Raw genomic sequence first — 19,628 nt, 5'->3', positions numbered from 1 at the left:
ACTCACTGAGCATTTCAACTGAGAAATACAAAAAATGACATCAGAAGGACTACATGAGACTCACTGTTGCTTAATTTAGCTGACATTCAGTCTTTTCTGGGACTCTGCTCTGTTTGCTTTGAACTTAGTAAATATGAAAATGCCTTTAATGTTGATTCCTTGCAACAGAAAAAAGGACACGGTGCCTGTTGTGCATGCTGTCTGTCATTCTGCTGAATGTGACTCAGTAGTCATGGTTAGTGGCTATGGATGCACACAACAAAGTCATTCATGAACCACAGTGGTTTGTCAGTTTTGCATGATCACGTGTTTAGCTTCAGGATTTACAGAGCGCTCAAGGTTCATATGCTTATTGCACCAGCATTTTAATATGTAATGTTTTATCTCCATACTTTCAATTTCTTTTGTTTATTCTGCCTCTAACAAATCGGATATTTCACTATGCAATCAGATGTAGAAAACTAATCTCAATTCTTCTTTGCATTGTTTTTCTTTTGCCAAGCTTTTGTAGAATGTCAGTTCCCTTTGTCAAAAGCGATTATAATTTCCCTTTATAATCTGCAGCTGAAAAGAATGAAGGAACTGCATTTGCATTTAGAGATAAGGGGAATAAATAACATTTCCATTGTTATTTTGCCGTTCACCATTAACATTCGGATTGAGCTGATTTAGGTTTACTGCTGTTTGAGAGGGAAAGGGCAAAAATAAAAGGGCTCGGATAAAGGTGGAATTGTAGCCGGAGGGTTGGAGGGAGGGGTGATAAAGCACGGTGTTGAGACCCCGGTTTAGACCTTCACACAAATCGATTCCAGAGATTATAATCTTGTTTTGCGCCTGACGCGGGGGTCAGTCGCTCAGGGCGGATGAACCGAATTTACTTGGCTTTGCTCACTGGGGCAGCCATCCTCATCTTATCCTGCAGGTTGGCTTTAAAGGACAGTTATTGAATGGTTGTCACTACTGGCCCGCTATCTAACAAGGCCGTCTTTTCCTACAGCAATTACAATGTAGTTTGTCTTTTCATGTATTCTGAAGCGAAAGGCCTGCAGACAGAGAAAGTGCATTCGCAATTTGCATGTTAATGTGTCGGATTTAAATGAAAGGGTTTCTTTTGCTCTGCCCCAAAATGAAACAAACCTTTTATTTCTATTGACTTTATGTTTTGCTGTGTTTATTGATTGCTGTAGTTCTTCTTGGAGGACAGTGTGTTGCCTCCAGTTCCTGTTTACAATTCATCCAATGAGACGCTGTTTTACCCTAATGGACAACCAATCACCTTCATCGACAAAAACAATTTCTACCTTCCTGTAAGTGAAGCTGTTGTACATATGTCAAACTCATTTTGCTCCCTTGCATCCATTTAAACCAAATATGTTTTCATGTAAACATATGCATACATTTTAGTTTCTGTTTCTTACACATTTGACCATTTGTGTGTCTCTCTCTCTCTCTCTCTCTCTCTCTCTCTCTCTCTCTCTCTCTCTCTCTCTCTCTGTATCAATCTATCTATCAATCTATCTCTCTTTCATAGTATTTCATTTACAGTTGCATCCTGGGCTTGATCTCTTGCTCGGTGTTCCTGAGGATAAACTACGAGCTGAAGATGATAATCATGTTGACAGCCGTAGTGGTTTACAACATCATTATTCTACAGACTCATGCTTCCCTGCTGGATGAATACAGCAAATTCCTGTACAAGACTGAAATCCTGGACAGGTAGGTATAGAGAGAGAGAGAGAGAGAGATAGTGGGATAGAGGGGGCAAGAGAGAGGTATGACATTACGAGATAGACAGACGCATTAGTGGTAATCTGTTATCACTCCTGCTGGATTCTAAGTAAGCGGCAAAACCAGAGTGATAAGAGGAGGTTGATTATGGGAAGGTAGAAGGGAAATAGGGAGAGGGAGAGAGGTCAAGAGAGCCCGCTCTCCTGAGCAAACATTATCTCCATCTGATCCAATGTAATGTCACAAAGCCACACAGCGGCACTCGATCAAACAAGAAGCCATCATGCAGTATACATCACCAACCTGACCTCCCGCTGGGACACAGACCCGCTTCCTGCATCACCTGCTGTGCTTCTCCCCATAGCTTTGGCATATAGGGAGAGCCCCCCTCTCTTTTGATAAGGTCAGTGTAATGTAATGGTGAAACTGGATAGTGGATCAAACCCACCATGAATACAAGATTGCTGTCTTCCATACCACATTTTACTGAGCCTGAACTCTCTCAGCAATCAATCAATCAATCAATCTTTATTTGTGTAGCACGTTTTCATACACTTTTGTGCAACACAAAGTGCTTCACAGAGAGATCAGTAATAGAAAGAGATGAAATAATAATAAAGGAAAGTGCAGTTGGAAAAGTAAAATAAAACGCGATCAGTAAAACAAACAGCAACTCAGGTAAAAGCAGTGCTAAAAAGGTACGTGTTGAGTTCCCTCTTAAAACACTCCAAGGACCCTCTGTCAGACCATTTCATTGCTTTGGGCCATAAACTCTAATGGATGCCCAGCCAAAAGTTTTGGTTCTGTATCTCAATATAGTCAATAAGTTGCTGTCAGGGGATCTGAGGGTCCTGTCGGGTGAGTACCTTAAAAGCAAGTCAGACAGGCGAGGGGTCACTAGGCCACGGAGAGACTTAAAAAAATAGAGAACAATTTTAAAATCAATTCTAAAACGAACAGGCGGCCGCTGAAGTGCTTTTAAAAGTGTTTTTTCTTTCTAGTTCTAGTTAATAGGCGAGCAGCAGAGTTTTGGACTGACTGATTAATAGCAGTCACATTACTCCACTTGGTATTCAGACTAGGGAGCACATCATTGCTAATTACAAATGTATATCCCTTAATAAGTTCATTAAAAAGTAAACGTTGATAAAACCCCCTACTAGGGTCATTCACATAAAATATATTCTATAATCCTGGACCAAAAATATAGTCACAATCCCCATGAATGCAAGTCATATTTGGTAATGCAACTACTATAACCTGTCTCAGCAGTGCAGTCCCCTCACTTTGCAATCAACTCAGTGTTTTCCCCACAGCTTTGGCAGGAAGGGAGAGCGCTTTCTCTCTCCATAAGGTCAATGAAATGTCAATATTATGTCAGTGTCGCTACTGAATGGTGATAAGGTCTGTGTAGTGTCACTGTGGATGGTGACCTGTGATCAAACATGGACCAAAATATAGATAAGTCACATTCCCCGTGGATGCAAGATATTATGCCACCATCGTCCCCCTAAACTGACCCGACTCCCCTCCGCTCCCAGTGTGTTCGCTTCGCTTTACGTTCCTCCCCCACAGCCTCATCTCACACTAACACCTCAGGAAATTAACTGCTTAGTAAGGATGAACCGCATAATGAGGTAATAGGGAAAGAAACTGCTTTCTTTGAGGTACTGTAAGAGGGAAGTCTCGCCCACGGGTGTGCTACACATTACAGACCATGTGAGGCCAAGCAGCGACATATGCTTGATAGAAAGTAGCCTTCAGGGCCTAAAATAAGTAATAAGTAATAATAACCATCAGTGTGGATGGTTGCTTTGGGTGTTCATTTGACAATGGTAGGCCTATGCCATGAAGAAGTGAAGTGCTTTTCTTGAGTCGAAAGACAAGAGAGATGACAAATAGAGGAGGTTGAATGAAACAAGACAAGATGTTGATGTAAGGCTGGCAAGTGCAACTTTGTTGTTACAGTTAGCAACTGCAAATGTGCCATTGTTTTGAGGCACTTGGCCTTCTGTAAGTACACAGTAGGTTTTTTATTAGCCTCAACTGACACATTGGCCTCCCACAAAGCTGATAATATTATGGTAATTGGTATCCAGTTGCTTCAGTATATAGCCCAATTCACATCCATCTAAGAATAGTGCAAAACATTACCATGGTCTAACAGAATAGCGCAGGCAGCTGTTTTCAGTCCTGTGCCTGAATTACCCATACTTGGCCTGCAAATGAGGTCAATGCAATTTTAGTGCTTTCTGCTTAAAACGTGGCATCAAGTGGAAAGAAAAAAGAGGGACATTTTTATTATACAGTAGATGAATTAAAAGTAGTTTATTAGCATGCGTCAATTGACACAAGACAGTTTTCTAAAGTGAGTGCAATTTCATGATTTGGCAACATAATGAATAGATATGGAATGTGCTCCGCTTCATTCACTGAAGTTATAAATATGCACCGTGCTTAACTTGGTCTAAAAAGTAACTTAATGGAGGACTAAATTCAAAGAGAGCACGACTCAACAAAGTTTTCTCTGTATGGTTGATGTTTAGCATATTTTAGGAAAAAACTCTTATTGTTATCAGGGCATGCTTGCCCTCTCTAGTGAATACAGCTTGGCAGAGAAATGAGTGTCACCGACTCAGCCACTGGAATGCAAATAGTGTCAGTAAACAAGCCCGTGTCAGGGCAAAGCAGAAGTGACAGTCTTAATCGAGTGACAGCTCGGAATGGTACGGTCTGCCGGCCAATCATGTGACATGTGTCTTGGACCGCTGATTGCAATCTGAATTTCTAATTAAATTCTCTTTCTCATCTCTCTCTCTGTCTTTTACTTTCTCACTCTCTCCCCTTATTCCTCTGTCTCCCCTCTTTTTCTAATTTTATACCTCCTTTCTTCTCTCCCTCACTTTTCTCTATTCACTCTGTCTTCATCTCTCTCTCTCTCTCTCTCTCTCTCTCTCTCTCTCTCATATGCACTCGTTTCTCTGTTTTTTTCTCTACCCTTCAAGGCCTGGAGTTCTCAAAGACCTGAAGACAATGGGCTCTATCTCTCTCTTCATCTTCTTCATCACTCTGCTTGTGCTTGCCAGACAGGTAGGTCCACAGTATAATAGTGTGACTGGCGCTATCGCCTCCCTCCTGCACCCACTCACCTTCACAGCCTTCAGACGCTTTGCTTTCTCTCCTGTTTGCATCCTGTTTCCAGGATGAATCCATTCTCTGCTCTTACGTCAACATCGCCGCCGCACTCCCCTCTTCTTTTCTCTATCTCACCATTTATTTGCACTTTCTGAACATCCCCCCCCCCCCCTACTGTCACAAAAAGAAGAATGCAACCAAATGATCTTAATATAGCCCACTGCTTCAGCACCTACTTTCTAGCTTGTCAAAGCTTCATTTAAATGCGGATAAAATGGGACCCATGTCACCTCTCTCTCTATATATACCTTTATTACCTCTGAGCTTGGGAAGAGATAGCAGCCGCCATCTATCTTCTAGAATTAAAAAACGTTCGGCGCGGCATGATGTAACTCCTGAGAGGCTGCGAGGCTGCTGTGCGAGAGAGGCATCAGGAGACTAGTTTGTCTAACCGCCCACCGTCCACTCTGAACCAGTGATTTATGCAGGCAGGGCTACAGCGGCTCATGTGGACTTTTAGATTTACTAGCCAGGCGACGCAGGGACCTAAGATATTGTGTTATGCTGCGCTGCAGGCTGCATACTGGAGGCTAGAGGCTGGCCCACAGCTGGGGCACCAGTCTGCTCTGTAAGCTGCAGTCTGAGTACTGACTTCAGCTGTACTTGGTAGGGATGGGACGATATGCTTATCTCCCGATACGATTCGATACGCAATGCGATGTAACAAATAAAAGTTCCATGACAACAAAGTCTAACTGTGCAGAATTCTGTTTATTTCTGAGCCACCAATCTTTCTAGCGATGGCACTGGCTTGCTAGAATGTAAACAACAATGTAAAAATGCAAAGTGTAAATAATATAATTTGGATGGAGAGCTTGTGAAACTGTGATGATCAAGCTGTGTCATTTGTGATTACTACAGCAGAATAAAATGCAGCTAATATCGCGACTCATTTTTCTGCCCCGCGATACATATTGTCACATTTTTGTATCGCGATATATTGAATTTCGATATATTGTCCCATCCCTACTTTTTACAGTCTAAGTATATCTACATTTATACTCTAAACTAATGCTTACACAAATATAGATAACACAGTACCTGTAGAATATACCCAAGTGTTTCACTGTGTGTGTTTATTTTTAAACGTATGGTTTAGAATAGACTGCAAGGCAGGATGAAAGCAAGGCACTGGGTCAGTGGGACAAGACATGGGGAGAGTAATACAGTTTTATATCCAAGCTTATCAGTAAATGGGCCACAGCTGATCCCTCGGGCCCCACTACTATTGAAACAACAGCACGCCTGCTACCCTCCCTTTTTTTACCAAGGGAATTAAAACGGAGAACTACATGAGAGGATATGCAGATGTAGGCAAAAGTCCCACTTTCTGCTGCATGCTTCCCATACTACTATACTCTTGCTCCACCCAGAAAGCAATTAATTAGACGTTTCAGGTGAGGAGTCACTGGAGAGACGCTAGTTTTGCGTCACAGTACACTTAGGGTATTTACTATGTGCATTTTTTAAATCTGGATATAATGCAGGGATAGCATAAGCTTTCCAGGCCCTAAAAAGGGATGTTTTCCTAATGCGCCTTTGGTGACGCACTCTAAATTCCCTATGGGTGTACTTCACAGAAAAATCTTCCCTTTACCCCGAACGCAACACTGGGGCTATCTTTAAAAACGCTCTCGCAAATATTGGGAAATAGGAAATTAAGCAGTCAGCAACAAGGGCTGGTGGATTTTGATACAGAGCTGCAATTCTCTCGACGCGAATATTAAGTAGAGCGAGATTGAGTTTGGGCGGCTAATAAATGTGTTTGCGGCAGACAAATTACTAATGTCTTCAGCCCAATGAGAAGGCGCCAGGTGCAACCGTCTGTGCAGCAAAAATAACAGATGCCATTTATTAATATCTACTCAGACTCACACGCTGCTTCCCTGATGTGTATACACACACACTTTTCTCTTTACACTCTTGTACTCCCTCTGTCTCTCTCTCTCTCTCCATGGCTTGTCACAAGTAATTATATTTCCCATATTAACTTTCACTTTCTCTGCTTGGTTATGTGTTGTTGTTTTTTTACTGCTCAGTTGCCGTTTTTCCCTTCAGTTCATCTTCCACATTTCTCACATTTGATTCTGCCTGATTGATGCATTCACTCCATCAAATCAGTTCATTGTGCCGCGCGCTCTCGGGAGAATTCACAGTGATTAATTGTCAAGAAGAGATACAGTGATAATCGGGTGACATTATGAAGAACAAGAGGCTTAAATAGGAATAGATTTATCATCATCTCTGGCACCTGAGCCGTGAGCTCTTCATACAATATGGAAGAAAATGAAATGTCATATTATGCGTTGTAGCCCTCGACACCCGCAGTGAAATTGGCAATTCATCATCAGCCTTTCAACGTTTTACTGTTTCTTGCCTTGCACTGTATTTTTCAATACTTCTGCTAATGTAGTGCGGTTGATCTTGTCATGTTTTTTGTGACATTTTGTTATTGTGGATAAAACTGCAGTGACATTTGCAGTGTGACTTACTAATAGATGTGTGTAGCTTTTCTGTTATTTTTTTATTTCTGTTTTGTGATTTGACAGAAGCCACATAAATAATTCTTTCTTTCTTGCTTTCTTTCTTGATGGACGTCATATTTGTTTGGCAAACATGACACATTTGTAGCTCTTTCTTTTCACTGTGACGTCTTTCTTTTTTCTGTCGTATGCCTTCTTCTGTGGAATCCACACTTGCAGTCGTTTCTTTTCTTTTTTTCTTTTTTTTTTTTCTCTGTGACTTGATGGAAGCAAGCTGTACAGCTGTACCTTCGGTCTCTTCACCTCTGTGTCCTCTTGTAACAGAATGAATATTACTGTAGGTTAGACTTCCTGTGGAAGAACAAGTTCAAGAGGGAGTGCGAGGAGATCGAGACCATGGAGAACCTCAACCGGGTCTTGCTGGAGAACGTCCTGCCGGCGCATGTTGCAGAACACTTCCTGGCACGCAACTGGAAGAACGAGGTGAGCATGACACTGGTTATTGCTGTGGATATATATTTTTGTATTCTTAGTCAGATTGTTATTTTATATTATTGTACAGATGATAGCATCATACATGTTCCACTTCTGAATGACTGCTGCAATGCTGACGTACTGCTGATGCCTTGCAGTACCAATAGCTGCACGGTAGTATCTACATTAGCTATGGGTGAGGCATCCCAGAAGCAGCTTACCTCAAGGCTAATCTTTGTTGCAAGTCAATAGAATAGGTTTGGAGCAAATATACAGTATGGGAAAGTTTGGAAAACCCTGCTATGTTGGTAGTTAATCCAACCAAAAAACTGTATTCTTGCATGTATTATATAGATATCATGAGACATGCATTGCTATGTAAGGTAAGCCTCACTGTCAGAGCATAATTGAAATGGATAGCATAAGGTGTAGAAAACATGGCATATACTGTTCACCAGCCACTTTATTAGGTACAGCTGCTCGTTAACACAAATAGCCTGCTCCTCCAAACAGCCAATCATGTGGCTGCAACTCAGTATATAAAGCATGCAGACATTTAGTTTTTTCTTCAACCAAACATTAGAATGGGCGAGATGTGTGATCTAAGTGACTTTGACTGTGGTCTGACTGTTGGTTCAGCAGCTCAGAAGCAGCTGCTGCCTTCCTGGGAGTTTCACACTACAGTCTGTGGAGTTTACTGAGAATGGTGCGAGAAACAAAAAACATCCAGTGAGAGAAAACAGCTTGTTAATAAGAGAGGTCAGAGGTCAGAGGAGAATGGGCAGACTGGTTGAAAGGCCACAAATGCTCCAATAACAGTCTTTACAACAGTGATGTGCAGAAGGGCATCTCACAACACACAAGTTGTTGGCCCTTATGATAACTGGGCTATAGCAACAGGTGACCAGCCGGCACTAGATAGGTGTACCTAATAAAGTGGCCGGTGAGTGTATGTCATAAAAAGAACAAAAAAAAAATCAAAAACAAAGTGGCACATTCATATTACTATTCCTCCAAATATTAATTGAAAAGTGCCCGTAATCAAACAAGAATTTTGAAAAACATTTTAAGCCGCGGCCACACTGATCCGTCAGAAAACGGACAGAATTATTGACGGATAGATTTCTGTCCATTGGGCTGTTTTGGAACGTCAACGTGTTCGCTGATTAAAAAAAAAAAGTAGGAACGTCTCATATTTGCTAAACGGACGGTGACGGATCCGTCCGTCCAGAAAAAGTTCAACTGGGTTGAACTTTCTGTCCGTCAAAGCGGACGGAAATCTGACGGAGACGGACGCGTCATCAGTGCTGCCCAGACAGCGGACAGCTCTCATTGAAAGTGAATTGAAATGAACAGAGACGGACAGACACAATGGATCAGTGTGGCCGTGGCCTCACACCATTTGAAAAATATGAAGTACAGCGACAGACAGCAAATAAAGGTACTTTTTTACTGGATACTAGGTAAAGTCCTTGCCAGACAAATTAAAAACATTTTTGAAATGTCTAGCATTTGGGTAGCGCTTTACCAAGATTGACAAAACACTCTGTGAAACCCCGGCGCAGACGAATGTGATGCCTTTTTCTGTGTGACTCAGTTTATGCAACATTGTGAATCCTGTCATATCCCCCGAGTGCCTCTGAGGGTGAGAACTGTAAAAAGTAAAGTTTTCGTTGTCAGAAGTTTAGAGGATGCGGTAGAGGTCGTGGCAGTTTTTGTGTACTTAAATATGAATGCTGCTTCTGCCAAAAATTCAGAATGACGAGTCAGCAAATTACTCTTATTCCTGCACTTGAAGAGCACCCAGAGGCAAGCTGCTAGTCTAAAGTAGAGTAACTATTACTTGTTTTGGTGGATTGAGTGATTTGCCTCCTTAACTATTTGTCTTTCCAGTTTAAGATCACTTTCTGACAAGTCTGTGTGGTGTCTGACTGTCTGTGATTCTACACAGTATACTGTAGAGAGGTGCAGCTGTTGAAAAAGTACCACTAACTTATATGCTGCCTGCGGGGGGGGTAGACACTGATTAAATCAATGATCTGAAATGGGCTGGAAAAGGTTATCATCCAATGTTCTGTTTGTGTGTAAATCCAACTAAAGTCTGTTGTTTTCCTTGGAGAGTATTGTCAAGGTGTACAAGCCTGGATTTACACAGGAAAAAAAACCTTGTCTTGTCTGTGTCCCATCCATGTTATAGCACTTTCTGTCGTTTTAGGATATTGTCTTGTGTTTTTTTTGCTCCATGTTTAAAGTCTGTGGTTTATCATTTAGTATCTTGTGTACATTCCTTCCATTTTAAAGTCTGTGGATTGGCTTTTATAACTTTGCGTCTCTCCGAGCTAATGTCTGCGTTTTGTCTTTAGGATCACATCTCCTGTTCCTTTCCATGATAACAACAAGTCCTGTTTTTTGTCCCGCAGGATCTGTACCACCAGTCCTATGACCTGGTGTGTGTCATGTTCGCCTCCATCCCGGACTTTAAAGAGTTCTACACCGAGTCTGACGTCAACAAGGAAGGCTTGGAGTGCCTCAGGCTCCTCAACGAGATCATCGCTGATTTTGATGAGGTAATTAACGCTGGGCCTTTTTGAACATCAGGAACGTGCATCATGAATAATGGTAACTGGCTGACAGTGTTTCCAATGCTTGGAAGAAACCGAGGAAAATCACCCTGACAAAAATGTTACATGTGAAAATGCACATGTGGATTCAAAGCACACGTGCCTTTTGGACACATGCCGGTTTTCATATGTGAACAATCTTTTTCACGTTGTATTCTGACATTACATGAGATTTGAACATTTTCATCTGACATTACATATGACAATATTTGTTTCACATGTGAACACTTGATTTCACATGCAGAGACAATTCACAGGTGGGACATTCACATGTTCACATCACGTATGAAACCCAACATGTGTCCAAAAAGTACATGTGCTTTGAATTCACATGTGGGTTTTCACATGTAACTTTTTTGTAAGGGCATTGCTTTGCTGCTTTGTGATTGGATGCTTTGATACCAACCATGTATGTTTTCTGCTCAGATTCTTCACAATGTGATGTAGTTACATTTTACAGCCAAAAACCTGCCAGAAAGCATCAATGCCTCTTATTTATTAACGGAACACTGCATATGGAGTTGGGATATTGTTCTTTATAAAAATGTTGTCACTTCTAAAACTTATACTGTATAGATCTATAGCATATATTCCTATGGTTTCTTTGACGTATCATGTGTATACAGCTAGAGCATGACTGTTTCCATGAAAGCCTCATGTGCATTAGTCCTTTTGTGTGTGTGTGTCTGTGTCTGTGTGCGTGTGCGTGTGCATGTGTGTGTGTAGCTGCTGTCCAAGCCTAAATTCAGTGGGGTGGAGAAGATCAAGACCATTGGCAGCACTTACATGGCTGCTACTGGGCTGAACGCATCACCCGGGCCTGAGTACACAACACAGGTATGCTCAACACAAACACACACACACACACACACACACACACACACACTTGGAGTTTTTTAGTTCCATCAATTCAGATTATAACCCGAAACTGCTATTCATTGGTTAATGACCAAGCATTCAATTATTTATTCAATACAGGACGTTGACCTTTCTAAGCACAAAGATATTGAATTTGTGACTTTACATTTTCCTAAATTAGTTTAGTAAAAAATGAATTGCCCCATCCCTGATAATACCGTTACTCTTCTTTGAACAAGATTACGACCTGTGTTGTTCCTTTGAGTGCAGTACAGCAGCACATTATCATTACCATCTCTGCTGCTAGGTATTATATTATTTTGCATACTTGTTTTACCTAGGAGCAGCATCTCCTGAGCAACTAAGATCACCTTAAAACTTGTACTCCATCTCAATGTGCTATTTACTGTGTTCACTTGGCAATTGGTTCATGGTTCAAGGAGGATAGTTGGCAAGCGAAAACTCCCTCAGATCATCTTACCAAATGTCTTCACTTAATTATTGAAATTCAAGGCCTTAAAAGGTCTTGAATCCTGTTAAACATAGACTTTTTTTTTTTAATATATATTTTTTATATATTTTTTATATTATATATTTTTTATATATATAAGTTTTCAGATTTATTTTGTAAGTAAATAAAGTTTATTTCTAGAGCACATTTAAACACAGCTTGAGCTGACCAAAGTGCTGTACAAAAGAACATTAAAATACAAAGTAAAAATAAAGCACAAGGAGAAACATACCACCGACAACAACAAGCAACAACAAAGGACAAAATACAGAGTTATAGACATAACAACAGATTAAAAGATTAGTGGGCCAAAAAGGCCAGAGAATAAAAATGTGTCTTCAGCCTAGATTTAAAAACAGAGATGGAGGGAGCACATCTAATATCTAATGGCAACTGGTTCCACAATCGTGGAGCAGCAATTGCAAAGGCTCTGTCACCTTTTAGTTTTAGTCGTGACCATGGGACATACAAGAGAAATTTGTTGTCAGATCTAAGAGACCTAGGAGCTGAGTGCCAGTGAATAAGGTCTGTGATATAAGATGGGGCCTGACCTTTAAGAGCTTTGAAAGCAATCAGCAAGGTCTTCAATTGAATTCTAAAGAGAGGCTAGGACTGGGGTGATGTGCTCACGCTTTTAAGTACCAGTCAACATCCTTGCAGCTGCATTTTGGACCATCTGCAGGCGAGTTAATGAAGACTGGGGAAGGCCTAAATAAAGGGAATTGCAATAGTCCAGTTGTGATGTAATGAAGGCATGAATTACTTTTTCCATATCATTGAAAGACAGAATTGGCTTGAGTTTGGAAATGGTTCTTAACTGATAGTAACTATTTTTTACAACAGAACTGATTTGTTTAACGAGACAGAGCTCAGAATCAAAGATAACACCCAGGTTTTTTGCATGTGACTTCACATACGGGGTGAGGTGTCCTAGCTTACTGGCGAGATGGCTTCTGGACTGAGAGGGACCAAAGATAATTACTTCAGTTTTATTACTGTTTAGCTGAGGGAAATTATTTGCCATCCAGCCTTTAATGTCCTCGAAACAGTCCAGGAGAGGCTGTAGGGAATCCCTAGATTTTAGAGGGAGGTACAGCTGTGAATCATCAGCATAAAAGTGACAGGACATGTTATATTTCCTAATAATGTTTCCAAGAGGGAGCATGTACAGACAAAATAGAACTGGCCCCAGGATGGATCCCTGAGGGACCCCATAGGTGACAGGGGCAGAGGAAGAGGAAAACTGACCTAAAGCCACTGAGAATGTCCTATGTTTAAGATAGGATTTAAACCAGTTTAGTGCTGTACCCTTAATACCAACCCACTGTTCGAGACGTGTCAAAAGGATGTGATGATCCACAGTATCGAAGGCAGCACTGAGATCTAGTAAAACCAGGATGGCATTTTCCCCAGAGTCAACAGAGAGTAACAGATCGTTTGTCACTTTTAACAGAGCTGTTTCAGTGCTGTGGAGGGCTTTGAACCCTGATTGAAATGGATCAAGGATCTCGTTGGTATTCAGGAATGGTTGTAGTTGTGACAGGACAATTTTCTCCATTATTTTTGAGACAAATGGCAATTTAGAGATGGGCCGATAGTTATTTAAACATTTAACGTCAAGGTTATGATTTTTGAGCAGAGGCTGGACAACTGCGTGTTTAAAACATGCGGGGACAGTGCCAGAGGCTAAGCAAGAATTAATAATAACTTGGATGCTAGGTCCAATTATATCAAAAGTATCTTTTATGATATGGGAGGGCACAACATCATGGGGAGAGGTAGTGGGTTTCATGTGCACGACTATGTTCCTCAACTCAGACAAGGAAACCGGTTGAAAATGATTAAAGGTAGGCGAGCCCCCTACGCTTTGGGGCGGGGTGTCAGAGAGAGGGGGAGGGAACAGTGATCGAATGTTTTCAATTTTATCAGTGGAAAAACCTCAAAAAATTCTCACAGATGTCCGTGGATGCTTCAACATCATGTGGTGAAATTGGTCTTAAATCTTGCTCAAAATGGCATAAAGTTTTTTTCAATATATATATCTTCCAGACGCCGTGCGTGTAATCATTTTTGATGCCATCCCCATCACCTCCAATCACCCATGTCTTTGTTCACACCAGCTTTCATCACTTTATCTGGCTGCAATAAAAACATGCACATCTGTTACTAAAAATGAATGTGTTGTTGTCTGTGTTCCTGCTCGTCTTCCCAGGAGCATGACAGACAGTACATGCACATAGGAACCATGCTGGAGTTTGCGTTTGCCTTGGTGGGGAAGCTGGATGTCATCAACAAACATTCCTTCAACGACTTCAAACTCAGAGTTGGTGAGTTACACTCACAGTCTACAATCAAAAGCATACAGTAAGTGTTGCAAGAGCGAGCGAAGGTTGAGTCGTCTATATTGTAATATGAGCTGCACATGGAAAGATGAGTATGAGGCAAAACATGAATCAGTTTTTGATTATGGGTCATTTATGGGACATGCTAAACCATGTTAAAACCATGGCACCAGCTAAAAAGAGCAGTTTTACTCACTGTATCAATGCCTTTTGTCTGTTGTTATATGAAAGCCAAATTGGCTGGCAGGTTGCTTTATGAATCCAATTTCATTTGAACATAATTTTACCTTTATCTCAGATGACATTTGGGATAACCAAACTAGTGTCAATGTTACTGATCACCTAATGAGAATGGAAAATATTCAATACCCCTGTCTTTAGAAACAAAACTGCAGTTCTGATATGTAGCATAGGGTCTATGTAAACCTATGGTCACCTAGAACTTATTGAAGATCTTTGTCAACATTTATCAGATTTCCATGCAGTGGAACTGGAAGTAGTAGCTATGCAACGGGTGCAAGAATTAATTCGGGAGTGAAATAATTTCCATATGATTAGCTGAAAATTGTAAACCTCAGTGGGCGGAGCCAAAGAACCACAGAGTAATGTTAGACTGAATGAAGCCCAGTGAAAAATACAAGGGATAAGAGAGGAGTAAGCTAATACTATGAAGCCTGAAGAAATGCGATCTAGCCATGCTAAGTTATCTAGTTATCCTATGACCTTCCAAGTTCAAACTAGCCATACTAGCCTATAGCTATCTAGGTAAGCTAGTTAGCTAGCTGCTGACCTTCCAACATCATCAATGCCATGGTCATGAATGAATGAAAAATAAGTCATTGCCATTTTTTTTATTGTTTGAGTTTCTTCTTTGCTATTCAAGTTTGGCAGTTAGCTTACTTGCGCTCCAAAAAACTGTGGTTCTGTGTCTCCGTCCAATGAGGTTCATGTTCAGGCACCACTACCTTAATGGTTATATTTCTATAACCATTAAGGTAGTGGTATTGTGGTATTGTAGAAATAACTTGAACATAAAATTCATGTTTGCTGCTTATGGCTGAAGAGAGGCCGTTTACAACAGATGCGATAACATTCCAAGAGGTAGACCGTATCCTATACTGAGGAGCACTTAGACGTGGCAACATAATAAAGCCATTTCCTGTATGAAAGATAAATCCCTAGCGAGGAAGAAAGTCAGTGAGGCAGTGGGTTTAGCATTTGACACGTGAGAGAGAGAGAGAGGGAGGGGGAGAGAGAGAGAGAGAGAGAGAGGGAGAGAGAGAGAGAACATTAGAACAAGGAACATTGAAGAGGAAAGCAGGCAGGCAGGTCCCAGCTCACTGCATGCGGTAAGAGCCAGAGTTCGATACCTCCAACCTGTTTGTAAAGATCCCAGCGTGGGGCGCTCCATTAACTCAGCAGTGCCTGTGTGTGTGTGTGTGTGTGTGTGTGTGTGTTACTGTACATCCCCACTGCTTCCACACAGGCCTAAAACGCTTCATCAGAGCAGGGTACAAGTCCCCACCCACAGTGACTGGACACAACCAGTGTGTGTGCTGCCTTGTGCAGATTGCGATTTCCAGCAATCTGGAAATTGACTCGGAAGCCAAAGTAAAGAGAGGCCCAGTGTCGGCTCAGCGTTGTGAAAAGCCACAGATCCCGCTTAGTGTAACTGCCCAGAGCGTCGGGGATTAGAGGAGTCCAGCTGCGTTTAACTTCCACTTCCTCACATGTTCTGATGAGATCTTGTGAAAAGCGTGGCTCATTCTCAAAGCCGTAGCTCTTACTGAGGGCCTCGTTATAAGTGCTCTTCTGTCTCAACTCAATAATTAATCAGTAGCCACAACGGTTGATTTTCATATATTTTCTCCAACATTATTAAAGTATAACATCGGAGCCATAATGCCACTATCTCATCACATTTAAGATGAGTATGTCAACATGTGTGAACACTTTAAAACGATGTTTACATACATATACAACTTCCAACACATGGCAAAGTAAAAGCAATGCTAGTGGTGGCAGGGAATGCTAAGGGAAGCTATAGTTGGAAGTTGATTACTCATGGAGTTGTGTGTATGTGTGTACAATAAGATACATTCACATTCAGATGCAGAAAATAAATGATTAAAATCAGACCAAATAGTCTCATCAATCAATAGAGAAACAGTAAAAAAGAACATTGGGTCAGTACATACAGGAGGCAGACGTAAAAGCAGCAGCAGTGGGTAAATAGTTTACTGATTGCTTGGTTTCCTTTGTCAGGTATCAACCATGGTCCAGTGATAGCTGGAGTAATCGGAGCCCAGAAACCACAGTATGATATCTGGGGGAACACAGTGAATGTAGCCAGCAGAATGGACAGCACTGGAGTCCTGGGGAAAATACAGGTAATTCACTTGCCATTTTCTGTGATGCATTCATGGTAGGCACTGGTCTTTTCCTTCTCAAATGTGGCCAAAGTAGAGTTGAACAGGCATATTTTGGCAGAAAACTCTTAATCGATTACTTTACCGAACATTCCCGGTGTTTTCTGATGCCTGAACAGAAGACAGAATGATGGCTACAACTGTATTTATGCCATATAATATATTACATGCACTGTCATGATGGTTCTGCTTTTATATATTATCACTGAAGCCAAAGACATTACTATAGAAGACTTATATTTTGCTAATGGAAGCAAAAATGAACTTACCATTTTTAGATTTTTCTGTTGGATTATGTTCTTTTTTGGTAGAAGCAGACCGCTCTTTAAATGTCAATGCAGATGTTTTAAAGATACATCACCCTTTCCCTCCACCTGTGGCATATTGAGCCACCAAGGACATCGCATCATCTCGACATTGTGTGACATAGTTTGATAAGGTAGAATTGGTCTGAGATCTCCGTGGCACGTGGCTCTGGGAAATCATTCAGCCTGCAGAGGGTTGTATCAGACTTCCCAGATCAAACCCATCTGCCGCATCGTAACGCAAAACTGCAGCGCTTTCAACTCGCCCACCGCGTGCCGAGATTACCTGCCGATATTTTCACATATGTGGAAGCAATGATAAGAAATGCTCAGCTATTCCAAGGCAGCACACATATTTCCAAGCGTGTGTCGACTTCACCTGCATATGAAAGCCCAAGAGAGAACTTTTGGTCATCCAAGGTCATTTATGACTCAAGCCAAATGTTTTATCCTTTCATTGTTGCCTGGAAGCTTCAACGCTTGATGTGATTTCAGATAGTTTCCACTACAAATTGAATTTCACACATGAGCTCTGACGATTGTAATCCCTGTAATGCTGCATGATGAGATTAAACATGTAGTGCAGGCTCATGTGAGTGTACTTTATGTATTTTGACAATCTTGTTTGAAATTAATCATAAGGTTAGGGTTGAGAAAATATTTCACATTGAAGTTACATCCAGTCATTTCAGAGTGTTATTTCGTCATGAATGAAAGTACTTTTTGGTCATCCACTTGGCATAACTGAACATTTCTCATCATTGCTAATAATAACGATAACAGACAGACATTACCCATCTGGTTCTCCCTGTAGGTGACGGAGGAGACGAGTCGCATCCTCCTGACCTTGGGCTACATGTGCTCCTGCCGAGGCATCATCAACGTCAAGGGCAAAGGAGAGCTCAAGACCTACTTCGTGCACACGGAGATGACCCGCTCACTGTCCCAGGGGAATGTAATGCCGTGAGATCGGGTTCGACACAAGCTGGATTTACACAGGCACAACACATCTGATTTTTGACTCCGTACGGTAAAGCTCCGATCTTCTCACGGCTGTTTGAAACGGAAACAAAACAAGGCACGAGGCAATCAGATCCGCACCATAAAGGGACAAAAATCTTGATTTTACTGTTCCCTACGCCACAGCTGTAGTATACATTTTGTCACTTATGTAACTGTAAGTGTAGCGTGTACAGCAAGTAGGCAATACCCCTGGAGTATATTGTAATTTGACTGTTGGATCAGGAATTGTCCTGGTGGCATATTTCAGACAGTTCTGCCGTTGTGTCAGAGAAATCAGAGAAAAGCATTTGAAATCATCGAAATTCGTATTTGGACTCAGTTGTGGGAGGCAGGAATTCACCGTGCCGTGAAAGCCTCTTTTCCAGCCAGGTGCATCAAGAACAGAATCCAGAAGATCACAGTTTGGATGTCAAATGATGAAGGACTGTAGCGGCCACAGACAGCAGCCACATATTGTGTTGTAGCAACAAAGTCCAAGGCAACTATTTTACAACGTGGAGGGCACCCAAAGAAGTACAGAGTTAACAAGAGAAGAAGAGAATGAGATGTTGATGTTTTGGATCATCAGTCAAGGCAAACTTGAATATGCTGTAGTTTGTTGATGCCGTGCAGCTGTTCCATATGGACATTGTTGATAATGTCTACAAACCGGGCAAAATGGCTTTGAATGTATTAGGAAGGTTGCTGTCAGAAGTGCGATGTGGCTTTCTGAAGAACGCCCCACATGTACGGGTCGCCATTTTACCATTCGGTGTCCCCACTTTAACCAAATCTTTAGAGGGATGCAAAATGGTCACAGAAGAATAGCCACAGATGGGAGTTGTGCTATTAAAATGAAAGAAAGACAAATGATCCATGACCACTGCTGCATAGATGAGCTGTTCCTGTTTAAAATAACACAAACAAGCGACAAGGAGACAGACATAAGTGTACATACCTCCGTCCACCTTGTTCTTAGATGCACGAAATCTTGGATGTATTTACAGGTGGTCTAGGACCATAGGACCATATACAGAAAATATAAAATATATAAAAAAAACAACTATGGATATATGATGATATTCATGCAAGGCCAGGTTTCCCAAAAGCATCTTTGCACTTGAATCATCTTCATTGACTGTATTTACCCAAAAGATTAAAATAGATCTGATGTTTAGATGGCTGTCTAAGCAGGGAAATCAGATGTGTTTGTTCCTGTTCAGACGAGCATCAGATCTGAACCATGAAGATGCAGTCGCTGCAAGTCAAAGGGGTAAAGATGATTCTAGTCTGAGGATTTGCATTTGGGAAGCCCAAGCCAGGTCTGTGTACAGGGTAGCTAGAGTGTGTACAGTACGGTGGTTTTGTAAGAAAAGAAAATACTACCAAAAAAGTGTTTTGATGTTTTGATGATGCCATTGTTTTTTTGTAAAAACTTCATTAAAATTTGTATGTATTTCAGTCTTGTGAGAAGTTATCATTTTGCCTGATGAGACTGCAAGGTTCTTATTTGGGATTAAAAAAAAAGGACTATATTTAACCAGGTACTTGATATAAATGGCAGGACAATGATAAAAATATCCCTGCACACTGGATTGATTCTCCCTTTACCAACCAGAACTGCTCTTTGTGAGGCACACAGTGAAAGTGTGACAGTGCTGGATGAAGGTTATTTCTGTT

The 19,628-nt window shown here is 41.3% G+C and overlaps 1 protein-coding gene across 1 annotated transcript in view; it reads left to right on the top strand.

Annotated features, from left to right (window-relative positions):
- The window catches only part of adcy2a (adenylate cyclase 2a), an 86,358-nt gene extending 68,445 nt beyond the window's left edge, over positions 1-17,913 (top strand). The window contains exons 17-25 of the mRNA XM_078287154.1: positions 1,188-1,307; positions 1,532-1,716; positions 4,734-4,818; positions 7,731-7,889; positions 10,301-10,447; positions 11,228-11,338; positions 14,086-14,197; positions 16,478-16,602; positions 17,761-17,913. Coding sequence (XP_078143280.1) covers positions 1,188-1,307; positions 1,532-1,716; positions 4,734-4,818; positions 7,731-7,889; positions 10,301-10,447; positions 11,228-11,338; positions 14,086-14,197; positions 16,478-16,602; positions 17,761-17,913 — 1,197 coding nt within the window. The remainder of the gene's footprint in view (positions 1-1,187; positions 1,308-1,531; positions 1,717-4,733; positions 4,819-7,730; positions 7,890-10,300; positions 10,448-11,227; positions 11,339-14,085; positions 14,198-16,477; positions 16,603-17,760) is intronic.
- Positions 17,914-19,628: the final 1,715 nt, after the last annotated feature.

Source organism: Centroberyx gerrardi, chromosome 12 (assembly GCF_048128805.1).
Source record: "Centroberyx gerrardi isolate f3 chromosome 12, fCenGer3.hap1.cur.20231027, whole genome shotgun sequence".
Taxonomy (NCBI): domain Eukaryota; kingdom Metazoa; phylum Chordata; class Actinopteri; order Beryciformes; family Berycidae; genus Centroberyx; species Centroberyx gerrardi.
This window is presented reverse-complemented; position numbering and strand designations above follow the sequence as displayed.